General features: G+C 34.4%; 1 protein-coding gene across 6 annotated transcripts in view; it reads left to right on the top strand.

Moving 5' to 3' along the window:
* The window catches only part of LOC149805496 (serine/threonine-protein kinase D3-like), a 202,893-nt gene that overhangs the window by 153,397 nt on the left and 22,378 nt on the right, over positions 1-27,118 (top strand). For 4 of the 6 annotated variants that reach the window (XM_089950094.1, XM_089950093.1, XM_089950092.1 and 1 more), the window contains 3 exons: positions 4,129-4,204; positions 7,493-7,599; positions 19,043-19,131. In XM_089950094.1, coding sequence (XP_089806220.1) covers positions 4,129-4,204; positions 7,493-7,599; positions 19,043-19,131 — 272 coding nt within the window. Of the gene's footprint in view, positions 1-4,128; positions 4,205-7,492; positions 7,600-19,042; positions 19,132-24,538; positions 24,625-27,118 lie in introns of all 6 variants that reach the window. The other 2 variants (XM_089950095.1, XM_089950091.1) reach the window with 1 other exon arrangement.

Below are 27,118 nucleotides of genomic sequence, written 5' to 3'. Positions count from 1 at the left end.
TTGTAAATACCTGACTCATAAAAATGTAATCCCAGTATGACAACACATTGAACAACAGTACGATTTGATTCAGTGCTCGCAAGTAGACTGCTGAATGTATTTACATAATGGCACCAACACATGTACATTGTTGGTTTGATTGCGCACTGAATTAAGTACATCCCTTGGAGTCAAATCATGGGCACCATTGCGCTACACTTTAATGATATCTCCAAAATACAATAAAGAAGTTCCAGAAATAATGCTTCAAAAATTATGCTAATACCGTAAAAAGTGAGTTGTAGTTTGCTTTGATGTAAGCGACCTTACACCATGCCTGTCAACTTTCTTGCTGGGAGGAAAAAAACCTCCTGATTTTTAGGGGTGCGCCACGCCTATCTCCTGATTTCATATCTTCTGATTTTTGCAGAGAACTCTCGATTATTACATTATGTCTTCGATTTTCATTTCTTCTAAACAAGAAGAGTACTACATGTTCTGTTGGAATGAGGTCAGATATACAGTGAGGAGAAAATACCATGAGACTACCTATTTAGGTACCTTTACTTCAACAAAATTGGGAATCCTTTATTTGCCAATCAGTTGCTGGTGCATGCACAACACAACAGTGTAGAACGTGGTTTCTTTGAATTATGACAGAGGGCCAGTTGTTTTAACAAAAAAGTTGGATCGATAAGAATTAACTTTTAATTAGTTGCTTTGGCTTTCTTGCTTGTTTATTTAAGACTAATCTTTAGCTATTGTGCAGTTTCACTACAGCTAACCAGAATACGAAAATAGGGCACAATCTGGGTGAAAATAGGGCACGTCAGAGGGAGAAATTTTGAGTCTTTTTGCGAATTTCAGGCATATTGGACCAGGAAGATCTAGTGAGAACAAAGCTTTAAAAATGCCACACAAAAAATTCCCAATTTTAGGTCCCAATCTCAATTTATTTTTATTCAGTCTCCCTACTTGGCTTTTGAAAAGTTCATAGGTATGCCTTACACCTCGTTTTACAAAACTAAAGTAATCGTGCTAATGTTTATGGAATAAAAGGCACTTATACATCAATTCCCTCTTAACACAAGCCATTTTCAGGATTTTAATGATTAACTTGGCTATACTGCTGTCGCAAAACGAAAGACAGATTTGCCGACTGTCAACATAGGAGATGCTGAAACATCAAGCTTTTCATTGTGTGGAAAGTTATGATTGTTCAGCCAAAACACAAAACTAAAACTGATTGATGTTGATCTTAGTTGATCTATATGAGAATTTTAGCCTTTATTATCACCACTCTTCGTGAACATGTAAATTAAGCTGGTTATGTGCCTTGTACAATTAAACATGTGTACCTTTTTAAAAATATTACCAAACCTCAATTTGTACGATTGCTTGTATCATTGAAAATGAGTAACTTGTGAGTGCATGATTCAACATAAATAAAACCGTTATTAAGGACTAGCTGAAATGTTATCTGGAAGAATGCAATTTGGTCGAAACAACGAATAAAGCAGAATCTGCATCTAATATATTTGGGAATAAATAAAGATTTAAGTGGTGCTATGCATGCTTTGCACTGTGTAAGTAGTGTACTATATAGTTCAGCTTGGTCTTCCGGGTAAACTCAACTTGTGTTGGAGAAATCAGAAAATATGCACATGCAAAATAACAACAAAATCAATCATAGTACTTTATAACAGTTTAATAATTGTTGGGTTACCAAAAGTTTTTTTTTTATTACATGCCTATGTTTTAGGACACAGAAAAAATTATTGTTTCATGTCCAAAGATTTACAGCCATTACAGTAGTCAACAAAAAGATCTAAAAACTGTCAAGTTTAGACATTTGCCCGCGGAGAAGCCGACCCCCCTTCTTTCTGGCTTTTACTTTTTCCTAAATTATTCAGCTTATACGTATTTGAAAAAATTATATCATTTTCAGTGTCCCAACACTTATTGACTTTTAAAAAAGTCAAGATAAAATTAGCATGATTGACCTACTGTGCCAGTGACCAGCTCTTGTTCATTTACTACATCATTAAACTTTTATAAACTACTATGGTTGTTTTTGTTATTATTTTGCATATGCATATTTTCTGTTTTTTCCAACACGAAAAAAATAAAGGTCATTAAAGGGCCCAGAGTGATCTAAAGTGCATACCATTATGGATAACTGCCATCTCACCTTTGTCAGCATGGGTTCAAGTTTCGGGTTCAGCCAATGTGGACATGTGAGAAAGCTTGCCAGTAGCTTCTCGTGGATCGGTGGTTCTTTCCAGTGTTTTCCAGGTTTTTCCTCCACAATTTATACTGACCGCCATGTCTTGTGCTGAAAAATGGCGTTAAACTCTACAACAACAAAGGTCAATAAAAACTTAAATAATTCACAGGCGCTTAGAGTTTAGAGGGTGACCAGTCTATATATAGTGTACAGAACAGTACTTGCATGGTGCAAAATGTATATCCTTGTTTATTCCCAAGAATACTAGATACAGTTTTGCTTTATTCTTTGTTTTTACCAAATCTCATTCTCCCAAATTACATTTAAAAAAGACATAAATTGCTGTTTTATTTAATTTGACCCACAATCCCAAGAGTTACCATTTTTCAGAGATATAAGTAATGTAAATCACATGAAATGACACATCTTTAATTACACTAGTCTCATAACCAGCATACAGTATATTCATATAACTAATCATTATTGATACATTTTAGTTTTTTGTTTTAGCTTACTGTAACACAAATTCATAACTTTCAACACTGTATTCATTCCACCTTTGAATTTGAATGGCTTGTTGTTTGGGTGTTTTCTTTTGTTTATAATTGGATGATTTGTTCTTTGTTTTCTCACAGAAGACCAAGTAATTGCTTGAACCATGAAACTGGTTTGTGAAAAGGGGGATTTTTGTTTGGCAGCAATGCCGTAAAACATTTGTTCTACAACACATGAATTAACTGTTGTAAAATCTAAAGTGGGTTGAGAAGGATGAGATGCCATGCATGACAGTGATGCTAAACTAGTTGGCCCACAAAGTTATATTGGACTGGCTGACCATTGACTATCATTGTCAATCAATTAAAGTATGAACACTTGCTTGGTTAAGCAGAATGATTACCATAGCCAAGTAAACAGGTACTTATTTATGGTTGCCTACATCAAAGAACACTACGTCTGAGTGTTTCAGATATTACAGTTATTTTCAAAGCATTATTTCTGAAACTTCTTTACTATATTTTGGGTGGTATTATTCAGATTTGGTACAGTTGTGCCAGTATTTCAAATCCATGAGATGTACATGTACTTCATTAAGTGCAAGTCAAAATCTTAAATATATATGCGAGGACACTGTAACGTAAACATACAAATTAGATGCAAGCATTGAACCAAACGTTGTTTATTCATGTCATACAGGGAGCACAGTTATAATGAGTTAGGTATTTACATTTTTAAGGCAAATAAAAACGTAATTACTGGACCATTGATACAGTATTCTGATGCAAAAAATGCATAAACAAACAATAGTAAACTGAAGACAAAAGGGATAGGTTACTGTTGTAAATGCTTACAGCAACCTGCTAATGCTGAGCTATTGTCATCGATCAAATTATACACATTTGAATTGGGTGGAAATAATAAGGAAACAGAAGAAAATTTAATATATTTATTGACTTTTAAAACAAATGTTGAAGGTGTTCCAAGATTTATAGTACATGCAAAAATTGCTATAATTTTGTGTTCCAACATTTAAAGGCCATACAAAATTACTTTTGAAATTAATTTAGGGTGTCCCAATACTTATAGTGTCCCAAGAAATACAGTCATTACAGTATTGTTTGAAATGCAAAGATTTATATAAAATTTAATTAATATTTTCACACATCCAGGCCCTTTATAACAGATATGTTAATTGCTGTTTATAATAAAAACAAAGGGACAAATAGAAAATGCTAGCTAGAGACATAATTTTTTAAAGCAGCAAAATTACATCTACATGATTTCATTTGAATTTCAATTAGTAGGTTAAAGGCAGACATTTTATCAATTTGACTTCTTCAGTATAGCTCACATTGTATTGAAAGAAAGCTTATGAAAGGCTGTGTATATGTAATCACATGTAATTCCATCCTTTCTATTGACAGCTCCCGAAGTGTTGAAAAGTAAAGGTTACAACCGCTCACTAGACATGTGGTCCGTAGGAGTCGTCATCTATGTCAGGTCAGTTCATTGTGTATCAATGTCATCTTATCGCCTTGCATGTGAACTGCATAGGGGACATCGGTCTCTTTTTCTTGCCAAATTGTCATATTTAGATTGCCTCATTGATTAGAGGAGAGATATTGTGCATTGACATCTGTCTGTACATGGAAAGCACACACCATATATACTCACCTATAAGTCAGATCCAACTGCAAACAACAAAGATCCTGATCTGCCATAGCATAATGCTCCTGCAGATCAGGGTCTGTGTAGTTTGTTCTACTGATTACTCCTAACAAACTGCACAGATCCAGATCTGCAGGTGCATTATGCACTGGGAGATCCGAGTCTGTGCAATTTGCAGTTGGGCTCACTTTCTAAGCAAGTATATATGGTACATGTCAGTATGTGCAGTTTCCCTAAATTTCAGCCATTCTCCTCAAGTGTATTTTGTGGCTCAGGGGGCTAATTTTAAACAAACTTGTACTTCATTAAGTTCTAATTTTCATGTCAAGAAGGGCTTTTTGCTCCCTGTATTCAGACTGTTATACCTGGAATCATCAAACGAAATGTTAGTCTCTCTGACCAGTCTGTTATACTTCCTGGACTCTGGTTGCATTTGTGTTTAAAGTTCATTTCACAGACATGGTTCCTGTTTGAATCAAGAAACTTGATTACATTCTGTATCTTCATTAGTATCACACTCTTTCATGAAAGGAAATTCACAATGATCTATATTTCTTCCATATACTTACTTTGGTTAAGTTTTTGCATTTAGTTCATGATCACTTTGGTTTAAATTATATTTTCATTCTATCTTACCTAGAATAGTGATATTTAGTAAAAGAGGTCTGTGTGTCCCAAATGATAAAAAAATGACATTGTTGAAATCTGTGGTTAAAGTTAATTTCTTGTATAATAACCATTTTCATATTATCAAGCTTGATAAATGAATGCATCTCTTTTAGTACAACAGACTTATAGCTATTGGTCAGTGACATTCATTGTATTCTTTACTGATGTAGTTGAAGTATTGTTCAGCCCATAGCTACATCGATCTTTGCATGCTATATAGGTACAAACTTATATAGAAGGCTATTTCGGACTAGTACAGTTCAGAGTGGGAATAATAATTGTATTGAGTGGCAAACTTTACTTATCAGTGACTGTACAGTGTATGCTGTGATTATAAGCAGGTTATCTGTGTTCTGTACATGTCAATGAGTATGCATTAGAACTGTGGACTATGTTCATTTTTATGAGGCCTCAGTTGTAGAAATGGTTTTAAGACTCATTGCATAAGAAGAAACAGTCATCTCTTGGACTCTTGGAACCATTTTGCCAATAGAGCATCATTTCTTTCAAGGAACTCTTGTTTTTGTTGTTATTGTTGTTCATCCATCCAGCTTGTAGTATTTTCAGAATGCTAGTGACATTTCAAAAAACAAAAAGAAGGAAAATAGAACAAATATGCAATAATTCAAAAGAAATATATCAGTAGTGTAAATTTGGATCATGTAAAAAAAATCTCTTTTGCATTGTCTGTCATTATGTCATTAACTTTGAAAAACATAACAGAATCCATCAGATGCATTGATTTTGATAGAAAAATTCCACCCAAGAGTTTAAATGTATTACAGGAGTGAAGTTTTGCCAAGTTCCTGTCACAAATTCTGATCTTGACTATAGGATTCCACAATTCCAAATAAACACATTCAATGCATATGATGGAATACTTTTCACATTTCTCACTTGTAGAAAGAAAGAGGTCATATCATTTCAAGGTATAGCTCTACAAGTATAAATTATTTATTTAAGAACTATTCCTAATTAAAAAAGCATTAAACGTATCCAATTTTTTTTTATTGTAACAATGATTAAAGTTAACAGGTCAGCAAAATTGACCTTTCCAGATGTTAAAACACAAAAATACAGAGGCATTATGATTTTGTCTACAATGTTACTGAGCACTCAGGCAGGATAGGCATTTCCCACATGTTTTTCACATGGATAAACTATATCGATTCATTTATATTTAGAAAGGAAGGAAAGTCAGTCAGTACATGTGCTTTGCTCCAAACTTTGATTTAAAAGACCCAGTGAGAAATGAGCCACATGTGATGTGGAAAGCCATCTGCACCCACCCAGTGAACCACATGTGATGTAGAAAGCCATCTGGATCAACCCATCATGTCTTACTGATACATTCCTTGCAATCAACAAAGACCACCTATTTGATAACTCCGCTTCATCACAATAAAATACTATCTTTTATATCTGTTTCTTTAAGTATGATTTCTCTGCACTTCTCAGTGATTTAAGATTTACCCACATCTGGGTAAATAATAAATATCAGTGGCTCTCAAACATTTTATACCCATGCCCTTCTTGTAGGCCGTGACCCATAGTTGGAGAACCTATGATCACCTTCAAGTGACGGAATCATTTACACTTTTAATTACATGTAGAAAACTTTACAGTTCAAATTGAAATCCTCCTGAAAGCACATCTCACTTTATCGATGCATTTTAATCCAATGGAGCAAGAGGATGGTAAAATACTAAAACAATTGCTTGTTGCACAATTACTGATTAAATAGCCCATTGCTACCAATTACACATCACAAGCACTAAATAAACATTGTGTAAATCAAGTTTCCAGCTACACACAAACTTTTTGCCCATAAATACTCCTGAAATTGCAGAATTAAATATGTTCATCTAGTTCATAGCCGCAAATAATTAGGCTCAATCTCTTCAAAACAGTGATGATCCATATGGCCAGAATCAACTTGATCGAATGTTGATGTTTTAAAGTCCACTATAGAGATTGATGTTTACTCCTTTTGATGTTGAGCACTCTGGATAAAAGCATGTGTTGGGGGGAGGGTTCTGGGAGTACTATTGTTTTAACTATTAAAGTGATCAACATTTATTCATGGGATATTTGTAAAGGTTAATGCACAATATGAAAATCATATAAAATGTAAACTCGATAAAGTTAAGTCCAAGATTTTAAGTATCCTCAAAAATGTCTTCCTTAGTAAACCACAAAAAATCAATATCCTAAAATATAATGCAGCCACAGTATGTCCTCTTTACTTGTGATTCATATCATCAAGTAGACAGCAAGTAGAGAGATGTCAGTATCATTTTGTACGATAACAAGAGTGGTAGCATCAGTAATCTTCATTTTTATATTTAGTTTTTTTGAAGATATTTGAAAGTTGTGTACCTTGCATCAAAGCATGAGATATAATGAACCTTAAAACCTTGTTTTTAAATTGGCAATTTTTTTTCTGAACAGTCTGAGTGGCACATTCCCTTTCAATGAAGATGAAGAGATTAGTGACCAGATACAAAATGCAGCCTTTATGTATCCGCCCAATCCTTGGAAAGAAACTTCACAAGAAGGTAAGACAGGTTTCTAGTCCAATGTGGAATAGAAGCAAAACAGTCCGACATTCACGTATACCAACTGCTGCCCAGATGTCATCATTAAGCAACACTGCTTCCAGCACAGTATGTTAACTGTCAGATCAGATTATTTTAAGTTGTCATCTGTGTTATTCTCACATTGATCTTTAGTGATAAAAACTGATAAACAACAGTGACTGCTGGATTTGCTTTATCCAGGTGTACAAATTGTATTCTTCCTTTTATCTTTTTTGAAACACACCTTGAAAACCTAAGTTACAACAAGAATGTTTTCTGGCTTTTTTTCTGGTATGCAGATTCACAAGAGCATTCCTGGTTTAGTTGAGCTATGCCCACTTGAAGATGTTGACCAGGTGGCTTTTGGTTACTTTCTGTTATGCAGTAAGAGTAATGTGCGTTTCCTAAGGACCTGATTTGGAAAGCAAGACAGAGAAAAAAATATGTGTAGTCACTGGTGTTTTCAGCAAAGGAAAGGTGCCATCTGAGGAGCAGTGTGGTTACTATTAGTCTTGAAAGATAATGCAACATATTCTTAAAAGTAAAGAAAGGCTTCATAACAAATATGTTGGCAGATTTCATGTATTTTGTAATTGCTTGTTTCCTTTCATTTCAGTTAAAAAGGCAGATGCATAAGTCCAAGCCAGTCTAGCATAAATGTTTTGTGTAAGATGTATTCATGAGCTAATTATTTGATTCCAGGTCTGAGTAAAAGTCAAATTCTATAATTCTGTTTGTAAATATTTATAAAGGATATTTTTGTTGTTGTTGATTCATTACATAGTACAGACTTTGGTGTAAAGCACAGTTCTAATAGCAAGGAAGAAAGCACACATGGACAAAAGAACTAATTTGATTTTATATGGAAAGGCATTATGTGAAGCATAGTTAATTTATTTCAGTTTAAGTAAATTACATGACTTTGTTCGTTTATGCTAGGATTCCAGACTGTGGAATTCCTTGTTGTAAAACATATTTTGATTTGTGATCATCATTTTTCTCCTGGTTTTTTCCTGAGATTTTGTTATGTGACATGTGATACCTATCTGGCAAGTTTTCATTAGAGTATAAGAAGGGTTGATTTTGATTTGACAATAAGAAGGGTTGATTTCGATTTGATTATAAGAAGGGTTGATTTTGATTTGAATGTAAGAAGGGTTGATTTTGATTTGAATATAAGAAGGGTTGATTTTGATTTGAATATAAGAAGGGATGATTTTGATTTGAATGCAAGAAGGGTTGATTTGATTTGAATATAAGAAGGGTTGATTTTGATTTGAATATAAAAAGGGTTGATTTGATTTGAATGTAAGAAGAGTTAAGTTTATTTTTGACAATAAGTAGGTTTGAATTTGATTTGAATACAAGAAGGGTGGACTTTGATTTGAAATTAAGGTGGACTGATTTTGATTTGAATACAAGAATGTTTTGGTGAAACTAGAGCCAGTTATTCAGTTATTTTATTCAAACACACACATGAATACTTTCTGTAATGGTTTTTTTTAGTTCTTATTTTTAACAATACATATGTTATACAGTGGAACTTTCATCTGCAAATTGGCCACATATTTTTAGCTCGCCATGCACTAACGCCAATAGAGCATTGCAATATAACAATTTTCCAAGTAAGGGACACCAGTAACATATCCTTGAAATGACCACCATTCTTAGACTGTAATTTGTTGAGATTGTAGTTGTTTTAAAATTCCTCCTGCTCATGCTAGTACTCCTTCAGAAATCATTTTAAATATGTTTAATTTGATATATACTTTGCACTAATTATTTTTGTGTCTTTATATATTATTTAACCTAAAAATAGCTCTATATATTGATGTGCAGCATAAGAGGGGGAAAAAACTCCACGAGATGAAATGAGGTTCATTATTAAATAAAAATTGTAAGGAAAGTTTTTTAAGCAAGAAAATAATTTCTGTCATGAAGATTGGAAGAAATTATTTTGCATAAGCCTAAAAGTTAGTATTGTTAAAAAGCTTGTAAACATTTTAAATAAAAATATTTGAACCAATAAATAATACTGTATGCTATATATAAAGAGATGACAATAACACATTTGAAACATTGCTTATACATGACACATTATAATTTCTACACAGTCATAATGATATCTACTGTAGATCTTTGGGGAAAAAATTCTTTTATAGTAGGTTCCTTTGTAACCTAAAAAGTGATGCAGATAACCTAAATCTGTTAAAGTTTCTAAATCAGATAACATCCACTCAAGTACATCAGGAATTAGCAAATAAGTTGAATAGTAAAGATTCTTCATAAGGTGACATTGAAGATAATGCAAAGTAAAGGGCTTTTCATAAATAGTTGATTTGACTGATTCAATTCATTTACAGTTTATATTTTAGCCAATTCATTAACTTTATTTGGGTTTTACTTAATTAATTTTTCAATTATTGATAACTTTTCTTCACTAAGTTTAGCTAAAATATTGACACCTGGTTTGATCTGGTAACTTTACTGTGCACAGTAAAATTGGATTAGTTACCAGGTGTTCAGCAAGATATAATGACATCAACTGTTGTTTTCTCTGGAGTCAGAACTCATAACTTGGTTACAGACTCTCATATATTTTTCTTCAGAAGTTTTAAATGAATATATATATATATATATATATATATATATATATATATATATATATATATATATATATATATATATATATATATATATATATATATATATATTTATGATAAATGCAATAAACTGACAACGAACAGTGCAAAACTAGTATCTAGCTAGCCTGAGCACTTTCTGATCTTTAATGAGTCTTTTTCAAAGGCAAATACAAAACAAAGACAAGATAAAAAAATAAAACAGAAAAATGGTTATGTCTGCAAAACTTTATATGGCTGTTTATACAGGAATTCAACCTTTTAACTTGATTATGTTTCAACTAGTTTATTTCATCTTGTTGCTGATGTTAGAAAATATTTGTATTGACCTAGAAATTGATGAACCATAATAACATCTGTTATTTTATGTTAATTTATATATATTGGGATTTGATTGTTGGCAACAAAATTTTATTAGTATTAATTAATCATTTTCAATTGAATTGTGTCACTGAATTTCTTTAAACAGTGAAATGATTTTGCTGGACAACTAGATTTTTTTATAGTTTGGCTATCCAGTGCTAGTCTCTACATTTCCTAGATTTTTCTGCATTTTTAATCAGATTCAGGGGTTTTCTTGCTTTTTCCAAAATGGCCCTTCTATTTCTACCTTTTCGGTGTTATGTTGAAAATTTATTACACACTGGTTCAGTGATCATAGCAAAGTATATTTGTATATGGTCTCATTGATAAAGAGCTGGGTGAGGCAACTTGGACTAAAAAGAGACCATATGTGAATAACATCAAGTCTGAGTTCAGTATGGACATCAAAAACAGATTCAGTGCTTTTTAAGATAAGACAGAGCTCACAATGTACAACTTTAACAAAGTATAATAGAAGATGTAAGGGAAATGGTGCTTGGCTACTGACAAAGCAATGGCAGGTGCAGGGAAAATGTTGCTTGGCTTCTTTATAAAGCAATGGAAGGTGCATGGCAAAATGTGCTTGACAACATGCAAAGGAATGGAAGGTGCAGGGGAAATGTTGCTTGGCTACATACAAAAACAAAATGTTAAAATGGATTTCAGAATAACTTGGATAAAGAATGAGGAACAGAGAGTGATAGAAAATGCCTGCTTGGCATACAATCACCAGACATGATTTTTCTCCATTTTAAAGCAGAATTCCGCTTTTCTCCTAACTTGAGTCAGATTTTTCTTGATATAATCCGTCTTTTTTAATCATCTTCGATCCAGTTTTTAAAAAACGGTTTGCTTCATCCCATTCTGCAATGACCCTTATAACATATTCATTCCATATATTAGTTAGCCCATGATGCTAAAGAGTATTCTGGTTGGTCAAAAGTTTAAATTCATCTAGTGAATCTTTGTGTAGTGGAAACTGATGGCAATGGAAAGAAGAAGCGTGTTTGCAGAAAATGCCATCCAGAGTTGTTGAAAGAGACCATGACATGAGAAGTTTAGATAAAGGTTTAAAAAACATATGGGAAAGGCTGGAGCGAAAAGTTGACATAAATTTAGTTGGTCAGTTTATAAGAAAACTGAACACTAGAGGACTGGCATTTTGTGACCTCTGCTCTACGTTAATTGCGATTGGAAGTTTGGAACGGCACCTACAAAAGAAGCTGCATACGGAAAAATTGAAGCTCAGAAGGCATCTGGAAAAAGTGCATTTAATTACTATAAGAAGAAAGATTTCTTGCATGACAGAACATATGTAGCTCTCTGTCAGAATATGTGCACTAAATGTCACCAACACAAGCACCAACTTGAAAGGAAAACGGCTCTCATTGAGGAGGAAAAGAAACAATTGCACATTGAGCCAAAAAAGTCAGTCAAAAAGAAATGCTAAACAAATCTTATCCAAAGCTGCACAAAGAACTCGACTGGCATATCAACAGGTTGTGTCCGTTGGAGAAAAAGACAAGTTAATGTATGGAATTATTTGTATATATTTGATGTACTTGGGTGTTTATTTTACAGATTTATTATGAAAAGAGAGAAGCATACTATATTTGCTGCAAAAATTAAGGAAATTATTGTGACTTAATTACGTTGTGAACACTGACATGCACATGAAATAACTTATGCACTAATAGTATTGGTGTGACAGTAAATATTGTGAAATTATTCAAGTCAAGTTGAGGCTTTTTGGTAAGTTTGTTAGATTTTCAGATATATTATGCTCATAAGTTGCATCAGAATCAGTTTTTTTAATTGTAAAATGCATTTTTGGCTGTGGGCCATCAGCCCCCTGGACCCCGGCTCAGGGGCACTGCCTCTCGAGACCCTCTTAGGGGAGGACACCCAACCCCCCCTTTCAAGTTTTCAGCTTTTTTTGTGGAATACCAAAATCATGTCTGAATCACCTTGGGTGAAGATAAATAACAACAGAGTGTATACAGAGAAGGATATAGATCTCAGAACAGGTAGACGAGACTGGAAAAATTATATTGAAAACCTTGTAACTAAAGTTGAGATTGCAGCAGCTCTTGTAGACATGAAACAGTCCTCTAGATCACTAAGAGATTTAAAAGGGACCATAGGCACCATTTTGACCTCTCAGAAACAAATACAGATGGCAAAACCATCTATGATGAAACAAAACACTGAAATGTTGGAGACATCACTTTCAGATCAAAATGAACAGGAATAACTCCACATCAGTTGCAGAGATCTCTGATGCTGAAGAACTAGATATTTGCTTCCAAAGAAAGATGACCTTGGAAACTGCAACAGTTGGAGGGGAGCAAAGTCTTCTGTGACATCATAGTAAGAGAATTGCTGTCAGCATTGAAGATCACACCAACCATGAGTAGGGTGGATTCTGAAAGGCAAGTCCTGCACTGTACTGAATCGAAGTATTGAACAATGCAATGAAAAGAGCAGCTCTCTTTAGATAGTCCTTCCTGACAGAGAAAGCTTTTGACAACTTATGCGGGCATCACTTATGGTGGATTTTAAACCATTATGGCATCGCACAGAAAATGGTCAACATCATCAAGGCACTATATGATGATTTCCAATGCTGAGTTTACATAATGAAATTGCCTAAAAATTGTAAGATGTGACAGAATTGCATCCACAAACTTTATCCAAGTCAGCCTTCATAACAGTGGGAGAGTACCCTAAGAGCTCTTGGATTTTACAGTATTGTATTTGCAAAGTAGCAGAATTGTTCCCCTTCTCCAGCATTGTTACATCATTGATATTGATCTATGCTATATCACTACCATTATCTTAGGTGTCCTATGTGTTTCACATACAGCTGCAGATTATTTTATGGAACTTTCTTTTGTCTGTTGATTGACAAAACATTTATTGACAGGTTCAATGAGACAAAAACATTAAAAACAAAATATTAATCACTTTTAAGATATGTGGTTCTTATATTTGTTATAATTTCTAATTTTATTAACTGGTTATTTTAAAAAATGAAATTTTTGGGAATTAATGAATTAGAAAATGAACTATTTTAATGGATATTTTTTCCTACCTAACATGGTATTTTTCAATTGTTATTTCCATTAAATCTGTTCAGTATGACTGATCTGTTTTGTGGTGCTAAAAGATTCAGGATTTGACCATTGAATTGTTCTGAATGTTTCGTTACTTACTGAACAAAGAATATAAATTCATGTTTTCTTTAATTTACGTGTATGTTTAAAAGATCTAAAACATTTTAGCAAGTCTACCAGCTACTGTTAAAATTGTACTTAATTAAATTTTTGCAACAGAATCTGAAATACTCGTAGCAAGAAAAATTAATGGTCAGTGGGAGCAAGTTAAAAATTATTGTCTTATTCCATGACATGGCAGAGATATTTCATAATTGCCCTAAATTTTTGGCAGCTTTAGGACAGTTGTTCTGGTCCCAGTTTGAACAATCTGAATCACTGTTCACTTTTCAGAAATTATTTTTTAAATACGTCCACATAAAACAGATAGATGCTTTAGGAAGTTTTTTTTTAATGGAACCTTTTATAAGACAAATGTTTGAAAAACAAAGGATTGTTATGACCTTCAGTACAGGTTCAACCATATGACCATATTTTGTTACATGTTTAGGCTCTCATAAACAGTAAGAAGAAAAAAGTGAAGACAACAAGCTTTTTAAAATTTAACAAATAATATATTTCTCTAGAAAAACAAGGTAAAAATGAGGAAAAGAACTTACAGTTTTAAGAATCAAATCCAAAAATAATCCAAGAATAATCCAAGAATTAAAAATTAGAAGTCCTAGTAATAAAATGTTCTAATGAATATGAGTTTGAGTCTTGACAAAGATCTAAAATGGAAGGCAATGACATACTGTAGTTATTATAGTACTGAAGTTTCAACAGTTCTTTGTTGAACCATAGAAAATATTCCGGTTTTTGAATTCCAAATGAAATTTCAATAAATGTCTTTGTCCAAGAATTCTGTATGAACACTTAAATATTCCCAGGGAAAAGAATTAATAATTCCATAAAATAGAATTTCAACTCAAAGTGGTCACAACTGAAAAACACCTTGACATCTAAGTGTTTAAAAGCTCAACTCAAATTATTTCTCTGAAAATCATTATCAAATCTACTGTGCAACATAGAAGCTATTTACTTGTCTGCAGTCACCTACTCCCAGTACAGACTTGATTTCACTCTTTAAATCCCACACTAAGAAAGATTTAAAAATTAAAATAAGTTGTTTACTTCCCGTCATGAAATAAGATCAGGAACTAGGTCAGCATTTGATACAGAGTTCTAATATTAGGTTTTCAAAAAACTGAACTGAATTTCTGGAAAATATCAAATCCAGTAAATAAATGTACATTACCATAGCATGTGATAAAATAAAAAATGTGTATATAAATAAAAATTTGAAACTAACAAACAAACAATTAAATCAAATATAAATTAAATATACATAACAATTTACATTTAAGTAAACATGGTCATATCAGCTCGGGTGATTAGAAAGTTTAGTTTACTGTCCACCAGTTTAGTTCGTTATCTTGCATCAGATCAATTGATGGTCTGATTTACGTTCAGGTGATTATCTATATGAATGTTTTTGGCTTGCATATCTCATTATTCTTTTGTTGTGTTGGGCCTAAAACTGCAAACATCGATCAAAATTGTTAAACAATGATTTGTTTCAGTAAAACGAGACAAAAGCAAGATATTCAGTAGTCAAAAATAGTTGTTGCCTGAAGATTTTTGCCTGAATGTTGTAAATGTTGTACTACCATGACATACAGTCAGGGTTTTTTAAATGATGTAAGAGACTAAATTCCTTGAATGAGTAGTAAGCAGTAAATCAGACTTTTTTATAGTGTGGAAAGGAACAAGTCGGAGAAAGTGTGGTAAACAAAAATAATACTTAATAATTGCTAATGAGAAAACAGATCCAGAAAGGAAATTTCTGTGGTGCATCTCTGTAATGGGGGCCCTCGTCATTGACTACCTTAGGTTGGGGTGAGGTGCTCCCAGTATTATCTTTAATTATTACGAAAGACCCACCCTGGCTCGTCTTTGTTAGAAATTGAAGTAGTGATAGAGGTACAAAGCTTCGAGCCCCCAGTCAGTGATGCCAACAGTTAAATTACTGAATACACAAAAGGTGAAATTCAAATAAACAACAAATTTAATGCCGTTCAATTACATATAATCCTTTCTCAAATGAAAATCAATATTCAAACCCTATCACTCATCTTTCACTCGACCAAATGACGGCCTATTTCATCATCTGACTTAGTGTGATAGATTTTCCTCCTGTCCTGTGTTTCTACTCATCTCTTGATCTGTAGTATTTCTTGACTGGTATCCCGTACCCCTTCAGTCCAACAACCACGTCCTTCACCCTTCACTTCCTCCACTTCCGTTCTCTCCTTTTCTTGTCTTCCAGAGACTCAGGACCAACTGTACCAGGGTATTTCCCTTCTCTGTCTCCTATAGTTCCTCCGGTCCCTAAAAGCTTCCTTTCTGAAGCTCCTTTGTAATTCCCAGAATAACAATGGTTCCCGCCAATTTCGAATGATGTCAGAGTAGCTTAGAACTTCCTTATGTGATTCCCGCAAGATGGTTTAGCGACTACTGACATCTAGTTTTAAGACACTAGATTTAAACTTGTGATTTCAATGGTGGCCACGCCTTGCTCAATTCTGAGTGGATGTCGATTCACCCATGGTCTACATAATTAGCAGACATTACCCCCTCCCATGCAGTCTGTCAAGGGTGGATTTACGACCCCCACTTGATTTCTTTTGAGCCATCACCGGCAATTCCTGCCACTTACCTGTGAATCGCATTCAGCAGAATAAGGCGCCAGTAACAAGTTCCTATGGCCATGTTATATACAACTGGCTTCCTATCCATCTTTTTGATGTCAGCTTACACTCGCAACATTTATAAAGAGAATAATTAGCCTCAGGGTCTAGCATATACATGTTGCAATCTGGCTATTGTTCCTTACTTATAACGTGACAATCTCATTTCTGGTACAGTAGGTAAGCAAACCTGGCATATTGCAGTAAAGCTTGTCATAGTGTAACCTCAGTATTCATGTCATGTGTTCATAAGAGCCAGATTCTTTTCACTTTTTGTATAGAGTGGTCACTTACTCATTGTGGTCAGTGGTTATCATAAATGGTCCAGTGTTAATGGTTTTTTTCTCATCATGGTCAGGTATAATAAAAAGTCCCCATTTCGTTAATGGTCAAGTGGTCTAAAGCACTCAACATTCTGGATCACTGCCATCTCATCTCAGTATGTATGGGTTCAAGTCTCTGGCTTGGCTAATGTGAGTACATGAGAAAGCTTGCCAGTGGCTTCTTGTGGGTTGGTGGTTCTTTCTGTGATTTTCCATGGTTCTTCCTCCACAATCTATACTGCCCACGATGTATAGCCTATCTCATGCTGAAAAATTGCATTAAACCCTATAACAATAACAACATTATGTCGTACATATTACAGTTCATATTTCATTTGTTAGGTAAAAAATTAGCAACCTATATATGGTTGGTATTTTGTTAATTTTATTTACTTTTATTTATCCTTGTGTTCCCTTGATCTCAGTGGTTGCATAGTTAGGTGAAACTCTTTTTAATGATACCAAAGTTGACCAGTTCTCAGGTTGACTGCTGTACACAAGTTTGAAGGTATGTGAGAGTATGGAATAATGGAATATACCATATATACTGATGTATAAGTCTAATATGACTGCAGAATGCATTGACCCAGATCTGCCATCACATGATGCATCAGCCGATATGGATCTGTGTGTTTTGTTAAGAGTAATCAGTAGAAAAATAACATGGACCCTAACCTGCAGGTGCATGATGTCATGACAGGTCAAGGTATGTGTTGTTTGTGGTTGGATCCAACCAGTAGGCATGTACAGTGTGCTGTTGTGATAATGCATGAGAATTTAGATTCAGTGGACTGGTAGCTATGTCCAGCTGTTAAGGCAAAAATTTAGACTTGTAAGTAAAGATAGATGATTTTCATAAAAACCTGTCTGTTCTTTAATTCATAAAAATATTTGCATCCATGATGAACTATTTATTAAACACTAATACAGTCTTCAATTATTCTTTTTCAAGCAGCGTGAATAATTTTACAAAAGTGGTCAAAAATTGCAGTCATATATTTTCAAAGATAATTGATGTTTCCAACAATGAGAGACTGTATTGATGAAAATGGTCACCTGGAACATACACGGCTTTTTTGTGGCATGTTATCCACAGTTTAAAAAAAAGAGGACAGAAGTAATTATTTGGGTTCAGTAGTACTGTAAGAAGTCTAAAACCCAAACACATGTTCTCCAATGGAAATTACCATGCTAGAGAAAGAATCTTTGAGACTGACTATTTTTTAATATATCTTTCAAAACCTTTACTTTTTTAAATAACATATTCAGTCTTTTGTAACATTTGTCTTTTTTTGCCAGAACAATGCCCATGTGCATGACACATTTTATCGAATGACATGTATACCAATATGTATTGTTTTACTTTTTTCCATTGAAATTTCTGTAAACTTTTTGTAAATTTCCTTTCTTTGAAGTTCTTATAACCTTCTCCCAGAATTGAAAGAATTAGTATTTAGAATTTATTTTATCGATGGAACCATACCTGACAATTCTGTGACCTTTTCTCTGCAAAACATTTCAGTGAATTGATTTTGTTTTTGACAAATGTCATACATTGGTATTAGATAAATGTACAGTAATCCCTCACTATAATGCTGCCCAGGGGATTCATAAGCATATATCTTGATATGGGTGAAATTACATTATAATGAGGTATATTATAAGCCAAAGGTGTTTAAAAATGAGTACTTCATGCTTAATTATTTTATGATTGGAAAATTACGTTAGGGTTTATTATTTTAAATAAGAACTTTAAGCAGTTAAATTATGTAGCAATTTGTTCTTAATGTAAGCTTCCCAGTTATAATACCTTAGAAGTAAATCCACTACCTTGCAGACCCAGCCCTCCCAGTCTTAAATTGGCAAAAGAAGTGGTAAAAAGTCATCTGCTTGTCAAGGTGTAAGCTAGATGAGAGTGATCTCCCCTTGAATAGAGATACATGTATTGGAACCTAAATCCCATCTATTTGTCAGTTACTGCTTTCACTCTTACTAGGAAGCCTTGCAAAACTGGTATCCACTTGTGCTTCACCATTTCACAAAATTACCCCTCCCCGTAGTTAGATCCATGACCCTACCTGTGTTATAAAGGGGGTCATGTTATACATAGGCACCCTATGGTGAGGGACCACTGTACTTAAGTTTTAGCAAGAATTATATGTTGCTTAAACCTCCTCGTTTCTTTGCAGCAATATATTTTATAAAGCATATTTTGAGAACTAATGACCAAGAGCGACCATCCGTGACCCAAGTCTTACAGCATCCCTGGCTTACACAGGTGGAATGTTTTGAACAGAAAGCACCCCAATCTACCCATTCCATCAAAAGAATTTTTTTTTTGACCCCTTCCTACACTAGATTTCTTAGCAACAGTTAATGCAGCTTATGCTCACTCAACACTGATAATTTATTTCTGCTTTTAAATTTAACAAGTGTATCTTAATACAATTTGAATAATCCTCCTTCAGGTCACAGTTTTGATAAATGCACATGCTTATGAATTTAATCTCATTCAATTATTACAATTCCATAAATTGGCATTTGTTTCTTAATAGCACTGCATTCTTTGCAAAATGATGATCTGAATTGCTTTTCACTGGTGCCATCTTACTTACTTTCAGAGAAATGCCATGCAAGATTTGAATTGTCTTTTATTGCATCTTTTAAATTTTTCATGAAACAGTCCTATAAATTTATTTACCTCTTTTCTGTTTTGTCTTTCAAGTGCTTGATATTGCATGCAGTTGCTTGCCTTTTAATCATCTTTTCAAGCAGTACAATGCTTTATTCTTGAGAATTTGCCAGAATTATTCCACTCTTTCCATATAGAACTAACAAAAGGTAAAATGCACATCTGCTCATTAACAAATAATATTATAGCTCGTACAACCTTGAAAATGCCTCAGATTTTAGATTTGCCTTGAAAACTACTTACATTTTGAAAACATTTTGTTTTATCCATGAAAACTTAAATTTCTCAACAAACTCCTTGAATTTTCTACAAAACTCTATGAAATTATCTGCATAAATTGCATAATTTAAATTTTTTGGGGTATTTAAAATTTTACAGAAATAATGGATAAACAAAATAGGATAAAATTGGGTAGAACAAATGACACAGGTAGTTACAAGATTCAGTAATGTTTGTTAATATGTTAATGTAGTTTTTTTTCTTTAACTTTGGTTACACCTTTTGCCCATGATTCAGAATCTCAGATTTTACCCATTGGTACCACCCAGCAGGGCTCATTACGATTTTGGCAAGATCTGGATCCCTGAAAAATATGTAACTACAGTGCATAACTCTTTGCCTTCTCTGTGTTATTATCACAGTTTCAACCCAACCCCCCAAATTGACCAATAGTTACATTTTTACAGTTGTGATGCAGGGTCTTTATATAAAATCTTTATTGGTTAAGTCAGGGTGTTCAAATTAAGGGCTAAGCTAGGCAAGCACCTGTACCTGCCACTGTAAAAACTAGCATTCAGTCATCATCACTGTTTTACCACTGGTAGCTTCTTTAGTGTACCACGTCTAATACACAATTTTCAAGCACTTACTTTTACTCAGATATTAGTTCATAGATATTCTCATCTTAAGATAACAAATGAAATTCAGAACAAGAAAAGAAAGGCATTTATAAAGAAAAATAAGTGATTTATTTACATATCTTTGCAGATTAAAATCACTTCTGTCCTTGTGTGTTCAATTCTCATCCTTGGCTTATGTGGGTATGTGAGAAAGCTTGCCTATAGTTTCCTGTGGGTCAGCAGTTCTTTCCTGGGTTTTCCCAGGTCGTTCCTCCACCAGTTGCACTGGCTACCATGCATAGCCTATCATGTGCTGAAAAATGGTGTTAAACCCACAACAACAGCTGATGAAACTCTGTTCCTGAAAATATAGCACAAAGGAGTAGAAACACTCTCCATCCAGACCAGTCTCCTCATAGTTTCATATAACTGCATGATTATATATCTAATAAAGAACTCCAGTTACTGAGTCTTCAGTATGACTGGTGGAGGAAGAACTTGAGTAAAGCCCAGTAAGATCCATGGACCATGGAAAGTTACTAGCAAGCTTTCTTTAATAACCACAATGGCTGAGTCAGAGACTAGAACACATGGACACAGGTGAGATTAAAGTGATTGGTAAAGGCATGCACTGTAGACCACTTGGCCACCTAGGGGTCATACTTAGCAGGGTGTAAAACTGAGATGATTCCTTACTTGGGCAGCATCAAGCGAAATCAGCAATGAGTTGTAGCTTTTTGAATTGGTTCGTGTAGTCATCTACCATTTGTTGAAACTTTGTGATTTGTAATGGTTAAGTGGTCTTCTGCTTCTTCCCTTTTTTTTAAAAGCTTTGCAACACATTTACTAGTTCTGAAGAGAACTGTGAGATTTTATTTCTTGTTGTTTCTCCGAAATAATGCTGGAAATTACTAATAGCCTATACTTTACTAAAATATTCTTACACCTACATCACCACCACTTTACCTAAAAAGAAAAAATGATGCAATTACTTATGTTTTACTGTAAATATAAATTCTCAACAAATTCAGGTTGATGTGGGCATATGCTGGATGAAAAACACCTATTCAGAACATCAAGATCAACTTATATCATTTTAAATAAGCAGATAATACATCACAGATATTTGTATAACATAACATAAATCATGCAGACTTCTTGTAAAGTTTTCCAGTATTTGCTAATGATGCACTTTTTCATTGAAAAGAAAATGGCAGATGAGGTACATTTTCCTATCACAATCTGATTAATATAGCTCCCGGAAAATTGTAAAAGGTCCTTGTACAGTGTAAAAATAACCGTTTGTAAGTTGAATTTAAGATAAAGTCAAATAAAGAAAGGCTGCCAGTGGCAAACTGGTGAAGATAATTGAATGTTTTTGTTACTGGCAAGTGGAGGTGCTTGTCTAGGTTGATTTTAATTTTAATACCGTTACTTAACCAATGCAGATTTGGTAGGAAATTGATATCAAGACCCTGCATCACAATTGTTGAAATCTATCTAATGGCAAATTTGAGGGTATGGATGAAAGTATGGTGACAACACAGAAAAGAGTTAGGCACTGCTGTCACCTATTTTCTACCTCAAAGCACCCAGATCTTGCTGGAAATCATAATAAGCCTTCATTCTCATGTGGTATCTACCACTGTTCCTAGTTCATGGGCTATTTATGCAGCTATATACAAAGTAATATATGGAGACAGTGAAGTATCCATAAGAAAAAATACTCCTTGAAAAGTCCTTGAGAACAAACATTTGGGCTGTATAAACCATGAATATGAATTTATTTATTTTCATGGGTATCATTATTACTGGTTGTGCAGAAAAAGAAATGAATTCTGATTTGTACTTTGTGATATTTCTTCCCAAGAAGGATGGTAGATTGTTGGCTCTTTAAGTTCACAATTTTTAGCAAGCACATAATGCAAACAAAATTTGTTCCACACAAAAAAATAGTGAATTCATAGCACAGGTGTATCTGAATTTTTTCTAAGGTTTAAAGACATATTTGGCCCTTATTGAAAATAGTGATTGTTTTGCTCCAATATGACCACCATGTTGGGCATCTTGAAAATACTATAACAACCTCTAAATAGATAGTCATATAAACTTGGGATTTTCGGTTAAAGGCTTCTTATGATGTCAAGTTGTTCCTAAATGAAAATGGTGCTGGTCTGACACACTTAACAATCATCTTATCGATACTCAATCCAAACCACTGGTCTTATGGACACAACATTTTTCACCACAAGACTTAATAAAATATCTTACTGGTCTTGAGTAAAAATGGTACCGATTAATGATGATCATCATCAAAATCTTATTACTACTCATTGAAGAGATGGTTGTATTGGCATGGAGGTTTCACTAAAACACTTCTTGATGCATATAGTTATTTGGTTCTGCATGAAAAAGGGGGCCACTGTAGCTCAGATCATAGAATGCCATATTCATAATTCAAGGGTAGCCAGTTTAATACCCTTCCAGACTGTCTGATTTGGTGTGTCCTTGGGAAAGGCACATTGCTTCTTTTTCCTCAGCATGGTATTGCCAGTAATGTTTTAAATGTCCTGTCTGTTAAAATAAAAATGAAACAAAACCAAAATGAAACCTATGCAAATGTGTACTTCCAGAATTTTAAAAATTAAGTAGCAGCAGATACTCCTGGGTAGATGGTCATACCAACATTGACAAAATGCTTTACAACCACACAGCATGTTGTAGCTTGCAGTATGTAGTTAATGATGTATGGTTGTTTCTGTGTTAGAATGATACTAATCTGACAAAAAAGGGATGGCTTGATGGTCAGCCTGAAGATCTTTATATGGCTACTTTTCTTGAATGAATGGTCATATGTTGTTTTCACTAAAATACTCCTGCAATATATAGTTGATTCTGAAATAAAAGGATGTCCATCTGACCAACAATATGGGACCATAGTGTCCACCTCAGAAGCCTTTTTGTCACTACTGTCGCACACATGGTGGCATTGACATTGGGTTTTCACATAAACATTTCTTGAAATATTGAATTAGTTCTGAATGAATATTGTGCAGATCTGACCACTTGCACATCTGCACTTGTACGAGTTTTGAAAATTGTACCTATTTGACCTAGTGATCATGTCGGGGATCATAGCTTCCATTTTTTTACATCATTCAGATTATGAAGACAGTGACCTGTACACACAAATGAATCTTAACTGGATTTTGTATTTAGTTGCATAACTAGTCAGTACTCTGGTATTGAATTTGATGTATACCCTTGACACTGAGGTATACCCTTGACACTGAGGTATACCCTTGACAGTCTGAGGTATACCCTTGTCAGTCTGAGGTATACCTTTGACAGTCTGTGGTATATGCTTGACATTCTGAGGTGTACCCTTGACAATATCTGAGACAAGTGATTTTTCTATCCCTTTTATAATATTCAAATGCAAAGGTCTGGATAAAGAAATTTGTACTGCACTTAAAGATAGCTTGTGGACATGTAATATTTCTGTCTGAGGTACCAGTTAATTTACATGCCAATCGAAAGATATCTTGACAAAATACAAAATGATGCCCATGAAAATAAATTAATTCACAGCACCAAAATATCTTGTATTTGTACACCTTGATATCCTGTTATCAGCTTGACAATGTTATAATTTATTTTTCAGAATTGACTTGGCTGTACATTCTTAAACATCTTAACCAGAGTGTATGCTCCGCTCCAGTTATATGAAAACTACAGAAAGATTTTTGTACTAAAAAAATCTAAGTTTTGAAATGGTCTTTTTATTTTGATATCTAGACCCTGACCTTAAATTTATTGTTTTCAAAAATTTATTAGGGATGGGGGGAAAATGACTTCATGTTGAATATGTACTTAGGCTAAGATGTTTTATGAAAAACAGCCATGGTGCTAGAAATTTTGTTGTGTCACTACACGTGATATAGAACAGATATGAACAAAGCAATGTTGTTTTTTTTCTCAATGCAATAACTGATCACAGTGGACTAACACTGAACATTGCTTATATTAGTACATATGCATGTATATATCCAATATACCCTTTTTCCATGAGTTATTACCACAGCAGTTTGGGAAATCAGAGTTTACAAGAAAATCACTATATATTTAATTTTCCTTTTTTCCCATCTTTCCAGCCATAGACCTGGTCACTAACCTCCTGCAAGTAAAAATGCGAAAACGCTTCACTGCAGATAAATCTCTCTCACACGTTTGGCTGCAGGTGAATTATAATGCAACCATCATTATTATGCTTTCTTTGTTGTTGATGCTTGGATGTTTGCTTACATCACATTATGTTGTACATTACTAATGGGATTGTCAATGGTCAAAGGAATATATAATATAACACTTGGAGAATGAAGCAGCCATATATTTGGAGCATGCAGTATGGTTTGTGTATGTATGTGTGATTAAGGATGAAACTAGGTATATTTGTATATCATCATCAGGTGTGTCACAAATCACATTATCAATCGTATGTTCAACATTAAGGTAACAGGCATAGATTTAAAGTATTCCCTAACACTTTCCATTCCTATTTATAAGTTGAGATACTTTCAGCTTTAGGTATGCAACTTAATATGCTTGTACAATATCATTTAATTATGTCACTATTTTAAGTTTTCTATCACGCTCCCTTTACTGTCAACAACAGCCATTTGCGATCAAACTTTCCTCATCATTCAGTGATGATTGAGCCATTTGAGGTTAAGAGATGAAACTTGATCAAATTTGCCATGTACCATATTGGGTGTCCTGTTTTTGTGGTAAAGATTGCCATGTACCATATTGGGTGTCTTGTTTTCGTGGTCAAGATCACAGACCAGTAATTTAGGTTTCAGTTACATTTTCCCTTCCGTTCTGTAACTTTTGAGCTGTTTTAAGATAAATGAAGTTTATATACTTGTATATTTTCAACAGAAGATTGCATTCCATGTTTGGAGTTTGGTCTTGAAGGTCAGGTCATGTGTATGATTGCTTTTGTTTCTGCTTTATATCATAAAAGCAGATTGAAGTTCGGAAATGACAAATAGCACAATAATATTTCAGTTTGACATTTCATGTAACACAGTTAGGGATTTGTCTTAGTTATTTTCCATGTCTTCCTAGTAACTACGATTTTTTTCTGTAAATTATTACGTCTATTTAGAAGAGCTAAGTTTACATTGTCTAATTTGTAGGAAAAGTTTCATTGCGCAGGAGGCAAGAACATAGCATGCTACTTGCAGAAATACAGGGCCATTAAAAATACCTTTATTTCTCCTTCATATACGTTCCCTGATCACATTAACGTTAGGGATATAAGCCTGCTACCTCTCGAATCCAGCCCTACTAAAAGATTAAAATTCGTCTTTTCGGTCTATCTCATATAGACCAAAGGGCAATAACTCTGCCCCTTACCTCCCCTTGCCACCACCAGGTGTCACTAGTTTTTAAGCTTCGCTTGTACGGATAACACGTACATTATACCTCCAAACAATCCAAGCCATCTTAGCCTTAAATTGGACCATCCCAACTTAAATTTGGATTTATTGTGTCGGACAATCATTCTTCTACAGGTTGTATACATTATTTTAACAATTTTTTTCAAAATTGAGTGACTTTGTCACCCTTACAGATTTCGTCTACTGAAGACCATGTTACACATGCTATCGCTGAACTCGTGTTGTCAATTAAGAGTTAACGCGACACTGACTAATTTCGCTTAGTCCGTTAGTAACGGTTGTGGTATTAGCGAATTAATAACATGCTGAATTGCTAATTTGTGCTTTGTTTTCTTTTCTTGTGTCGTTTCAGTAGAAATGTCAACCAAATGCATGAAATGCAAAAAGTTCAAAGCAAAAGAAGACAACCATGTCTCTTGTATTGTATGTACCAAGTGTACATCATCTATACCATGCAGCGTGTGTAATACTTGGACAGAGCAAACATCGGCTGATGTAGTCCAGAAGGTAGCAAAAGGGAGGGATAGACAGAATAAGTCGAAGAAAGATAGCATTGATGTCCTCAGTATACATCCGAAGACAGCCTCCATTGCGAGCCTTGTGGGGGACATTGGGGTCCCCTTTCCACCTAAAGTTCGTCGTTTGCAACCATCAGCCACTGTAACATCAGCGGCAATAGAGGAAAATAATGTTGACAGGGTACAACAGTCCACCTTGGAACAGATGCGTCATTTGGTCCAGGAAACGACAACGCAGCTATTGACATCAGGCCAGATATTACCCTTATTTCCCTTGCTCGCTTCTACAGCTTTTTCTGACTCTTTGGGGGAATGTTCCCCCAATTTTAGGCTGCCCAGTGGGCATAAGTCCCCCCGCATGTCCGAGCGTGGCCTTCGGGCCTGTAAGTCAGGACACATGGGGTTTTTACCGAATCCATCGGATCCATTTCATTATACAACCTCTACGTCACCGGCCGTCCAGCTGTCCCAGCATGGGGACTCTATTGCTAAAACGGTCCGACCAAATATGACTTACGGGGATTTTAGTGATAAATCCGTCCATCAAGCTGTACCGCCAGCAACATACCAATATAATGGCAGAGATTTTAGTGAGAAATCTGTCCGTCCAGCCAGGCCATTGGAGCAGCTGGTACTGGTGATAGCAGGACCGTTGCCAACATTCAGGCCAACCACAAGCCAGACAAACCAGCCGGCAGGGCCGTCCGTCCATATGTTCACGGCTTATCCACAAAGGAGAGTTAGTGACAGT

This window comes from Sinohyriopsis cumingii, chromosome 2, assembly GCF_028554795.1.
Source record: "Sinohyriopsis cumingii isolate HCF-2022 chromosome 2, ASM2855479v2, whole genome shotgun sequence".
NCBI classification, from domain to species: Eukaryota; Metazoa; Mollusca; class Bivalvia; order Unionida; family Unionidae; genus Sinohyriopsis; species Sinohyriopsis cumingii.
This window is presented reverse-complemented; position numbering and strand designations above follow the sequence as displayed.